Genomic DNA, 5,316 nt, shown 5'->3' with positions numbered 1-5,316 from the left:
TAAGTCCCAAAAGTACAAAAGAATCTTCGCTTTCAGAAGCTCCCAGAATGCTTCAGCGAGGTGCCACCTGACCTGCATCTGAAAACCACAAATATCCATATAGAATGAGAACTAGGAGTTCTCAGTATGGTAAAGGTACCGCATACATGAGATATAAGGTCCTGAGAAAGCCAGAGGCAATCCTAGAACGCCGACACTCAGATTATAAAGCTTAAAGAACTAAAATAGAACCATAAACCAAGGTAATCTTCTAAGGGTTCCTAACTTAACCAAAACTTAAACCTAAACCATCAATCCTCCTCCTTTCCTCCAATCCTCCAACACCAGAGAACCGCATAGACAACCAAGTAGACAATAACAAACACAGGTAGAATACAAGTACTGTAGGTAGCAAATATAAAAATTAACATGGTAAGTTCACTTAGGGATTCCCAAATAATGCACAAACAAGCAATTCAAGCAATATGCATATGATGCATGCCTGTCCTATGGCTGATGAGTCTCATTTGTCGGTTATCAAGCCAACCCGACAAGTCCGGCTGCCAAACCCTGGATTGTTCCCCCGATGCGCATCCCCAAGAGTCTATGCATAGCTTTTTCTCATATATAAAATTGCTCAATGGGTGTTATCCTTCCCAGAAATTTATAAGTACTCAGTCACCCTTACGTCGTAAGGTCAACAGAGTATCGAGTCTCAACCTAGAACACGTGGTGGCAAGTCACGGTACTTTACCCAGGGAAACTCGTATCTCAGATAACATTTAGTGCATTAGTCTCATTTCATTCATATTCATTCATAATTATTTCATAATCATTCATTATAGCTATAACATCACTTATACATCATATATTTGCACCTTTATACATAGTTTATCATAACCCGGAGCAAGTAGGGCAAAACTACAACCCTTGCGTCTACCCGAGGAGCCTCTATATACTAACCAACCTGGAGCAAGTGAGGCAAAATCACAACCCTTGCGTCTACCCAAGAGGTACGTTCTCATATGCCCTGGAGGAACAAAGGAGGGGATCCTAACCTCCCATCATCTTGCTGGGGGAGATTTTACAATCCAGGAGGAACAAGGAAGGGGATCCTCACCTTCCACCATCTTCTGGGGTCGCACTTTCGAAAAAGAGTGCTCAGATACAATGTTTATTCCTTTCTTTAGCCAGTTTCATAATTTAAGTAGTATATATATATATATATATGCACCCTATCTCCTCATACCTAATTCGTCACTTCTCAAGCTTTCTTCATCTCCAAGTTATCACCCCCTACTAACTTCTTCTCATCAATCAACACATAACTAAGGTTTAGGGGTTAAAAGAGTAAAAATAGAGGTTTAGAGGTTTGAAATTAGGTTTTAAAACATAAAATTAAGTTTGCTGAAAATAGGTGTCACGCGTACGTATGGGCCACGCGTATGCGTGGGAGTGAAATTCGCCCATCACTCGTACGCATTACCTCGTCCGCATACACATGCATGCCAAACAGAAACGCCCATCCGCGTATGGAGGGGTTTGCATACGCATGCATTGCAGATTAGTAAAAAATGGTTAAGTCTGCAGAATTTCAATTTTACATACCGAACTTCTGACGCACATAACTTTCTCATTTGAAAACATTTTTCATCTATTCTTCGAACGACGTAAACTTCACGGACCCAAATTTCATGAGACAAGTTTGAAACAATTTGGGGGTCCGGAAGTAGAGTTATGGCTCACCGAAATTCGGCAAAAAATCAGATTTTAACAAGAATCTTCCAAACCTCTATTTTCATAAAACATAACTCATTGCTCACACCCACACAAAAATCCCCTGCCCAAAACATAGCCAACACAACTCCACACCCTACCATAACTAATCATACGTCAATATTGCATAATCTCATACAAATTCATCAATTTTTACCAACAATTCATTACATATACATATGCATGTTTACCACTTTATCAATCATCTTCAAATCATCACTTAGCATTCCACTTCTATCACCAACATCAATTACCAAGCTAATAATCAACCTATTTCAACAATTATTATCAAGGTACTAAGCGTTTAACACATTCATACATTCACACCTAGCCTATGGTCATCTAGCCTAAGTTTTCACAAGACATTATATATTAAATACGAGAAACCAAAACCATACCTTGGCTGATTTTCTCGTATAACCCAAGACAACCCACTTAGGCAAGATTGCAAGCCCTCAACACCAAAATTCAGTAACTAGCACTAACTCCAAGCTTCCAATAGGCTTGTTTGAATTGTGATGCTGTGTTTTTTATCATGGCTGTGTGAGGTGAACCAGCTGCTAAATATTGTTAATGATTGCTTGTGCAGTGATGATTTTGCTTAATGAATGCAAGTTGTTTTTGCTTCTGTCTTGTTCCAATTTGAACTCAATCACTTGACCCAACATGCTTATTTGTTTAAGTTCATGTTGAACACTTGTGGTTGGGTATGAACTTCAGTGAATAGCATGCTACCTGAATTCATTATCTTTATGCAATTAGGCAGATTTGGAGCTGTATTTTAAGCAAGTATTTTTGTTCATCGTTCAAAGAAAGAATGTTAATTGTTGCTGGCTGATTTAGTTTAATTTGCTTTTTAATGTTTTGCTGCTGAAAGATTGGCTTAATTGTTCAATTCATATGAACTCATATATGATTTTTGTGCTTTTAATTGTTAATGAATTCATATGGATTAGAATTGCTTGTTTGAATTTGGGAAATAGCCAATTTACTGCTGAAATGCTGCCAGATTTTTTCTAACCATGTTTCATGAAATAACACTGTTTAATTGATGCAACAAGCTTCTATTTGATGATTTCTGTGTCAATAAGGTTTTGTTTGCTAAATGGTTTTGGAAACTCCTCAAGAACATGTTTATAGGTTTTGGTCATGCTTGTAGTACTCTTTGCTTGCTTACAACGCTAATTTGCTTATATGCATTGCATAGTTAGGTAAGCTTTCAGATTGACCATAACTTGAAACTCTTTCAAGATTTTGTGCCTCTTTTGCATAAACTCACAAGTTTGAAGGTTTTTAATCTGTGTGATTAATTGATTCATTCTATTCATGCCTAATTTGCATTAAGTCGCATAGATCATGAGATTTTCCATTCTGGTTTCAACTTGTGAATTTTATACCTCTTTGGAATGGGTGTTGAATGTTTCTTGATTTTCTTGTTCCTCAATGTTCTGATTTTACCAACACCAATTCATACAATTCTAGTGATCTTCACAATTGACTGATGACTTGTTTTCATAATTGTGTGCTTTTTTGGCAATATCATATTTCATCATCAATGACTATATACATTTCATGGTTGTGAGTATTCTTGCATCCATACTTTGTACACTGCTTTTAATTGAGCTAATAGCAGTCATATCACTAATTTTTAAACTAATTTCTAACTCTAACTTGATTAAGCAACTGATTTCTTCCATTTATTTTGAACATAACTCCTTTAATCATTCTTTTGAATATGGCATTTATTAGGCTCAATGAACAAGCATTGTGCAATTGTGGTTTGAATTCTTGATTTGTAACTAGAATTAAATTCTGAATTTTGTTACTTGTATTTCAAGCATTCTATTTTCTTCACTCACTTCATGAGTATGCCTTACTTTGAGTGCTTCACATCTACTTGGCTAGTTGCTTACATCATTCTACATCTGTTTTTCAGGATGTCAGACAAAGGGAAAGCTATAGCCACTACTTCTAAGAAGAGAAAGCGCTCTAAAACCTCTACCTCTTCACCCTATGAAAATTATGCTAAAAATCCCCTGAATGAAGTGGACAAAGAAAATCAGCTACTCCCATCCACTGATCCAATCAAATTCTCCAACCTCTACTGTGAGCTTCGCTTCCCTAAATTCCGGAAGACGAACCTAAACATTGAAAAGAAGCTGGTCCTTCCCAATGATGTGAGACGCACCATAAACACCCGTATTCTGGAGTTGGGATTGGACTTTGTTGACAGAGATTTGGGAAGGATAAACATTTCATGGGTGAGAGAATTCTACTGCAACTTCTTTCGTGCCACTCTCGATTCAGTCCAGCTGAGGGGTAGAGAGATTCTGATCACTGAGGCAGCCATTGGGGAGGCGTTGCTTTGCTGACCTCGCACTGATGGCACATGCGCCTATCAGTAGGCAGAGGTAGCCATCCACTGCATGACATTCGATTATGAGGCACTTAAGCGCGTGATTGCCACACCTGACGCTCCCTGGGTGATGGATTCTACTAACAAGAAGCCTAAGGGGATGCTTTTCACCTATCTGTCGAGAGAGACCAAGACTTGGCAGCATATATTCGCCCATTATGTCCTGCCCACCACTCACTTCTCAGAGATCCCGATGGATATGCTAGTTTTGATTGGATGTGTGATAGAGGAGAAAGAGGTAGACTTCCCCCGACTAATTAGGCAGAGTATGTGGTGCGCGCACATTCGTGGTCTATTGCCATTTCCTACACTGGTTACCAGCATGATTGAGCTGGCTGATGTTCCGTGGGAGGACGATGATGTGACACCACCACCCCTAGATGACGACGATAAGGAGCTTACCATTCCATGGGGTGGGTGGGTGCACGAGAAGCCTCCACCCAAGCGCCGTTCTCGAGCCAGAGTAATGATGGAGGCAGCTCAGCCCTTATCATCAGCAGCAGCAGCAGGACCCCCTCTACTTCAGCAGCCGCAGCATCCTTACCACCACCTCCTGCACCTGAGTCGACATACCTGTTGGTACAGTGCCTATTTCGCTCTATGGAGCGCAGCGAGCGTCGTATCATGCGACGTCTCGACTGCATAGACCAGGTGTTTGTCTCCCAGGGTATTGAGCTACCTCCGCTCCCAGACTCTCCCGCCTCCGACGAGCAGGATCAGGAGGAGGAGCATGTTGAGGAGCCGACTCAGCAGGAGGCACCACCAGAGACACAGGCCGCCACAGAGATTCCACAACCTCCTAAGGATCCACAGCCTGAGTCACAGCCTGAGCCTGAGCCACAGCCTGAGCCTGAGCCACAGCCTAAGCCACAGCCCGGCGCAATTGTTGACCCCATCCCGAGCATCAGCAGTAGCATCGAAGATGATGTTTCATCCTAAAGTGTGGGGAGGTCACCGTTCGTGACCGGTGAATAGCATTTATGTAGTGAATTTTTAGATATTTATCCTCTAGTTTTTGCTACTTTATTTTATTTCGCATTTTACTCTTGCACTTTATCTTTGAGATCATTTTGGGATTACTGTATATATTTGTCATTGTGGATACCCTTATTTTGGTTGTTGTACACTTTTATTATATATATATA

General features: G+C 40.4%; 1 protein-coding gene and 1 long non-coding RNA gene across 2 annotated transcripts in view; one reads left to right on the top strand and one right to left on the bottom strand.

Moving 5' to 3' along the window:
* The window catches only part of LOC110262595 (procyclic form-specific polypeptide A-beta-like), a 15,548-nt gene extending 10,280 nt beyond the window's left edge, over window positions 1-5,268 (top strand). Inside the window, exon 2 of the mRNA XM_021102960.1 lies at window positions 3,692-5,268. Within this exon, the coding sequence (XP_020958619.1) occupies window positions 4,580-5,110 (531 nt within the window). The 5' untranslated portion in view covers window positions 3,692-4,579 and the 3' untranslated portion in view covers window positions 5,111-5,268. The remainder of the gene's footprint in view (window positions 1-3,691) is intronic.
* The window catches only part of LOC110262596, a 21,013-nt gene that overhangs the window by 7,688 nt on the left and 8,009 nt on the right, over window positions 1-5,316 (bottom strand). The window lies entirely within an intron of this gene.

Source organism: Arachis ipaensis, chromosome B05, assembly GCF_000816755.2.
Source record: "Arachis ipaensis cultivar K30076 chromosome B05, Araip1.1, whole genome shotgun sequence".
Lineage (NCBI taxonomy): Eukaryota > Viridiplantae > Streptophyta > Magnoliopsida > Fabales > Fabaceae > Arachis > Arachis ipaensis.
The sequence above is the reverse complement of the archived record's forward strand: the minus strand, read 5'-3'. Positions and strand labels throughout refer to the sequence as shown.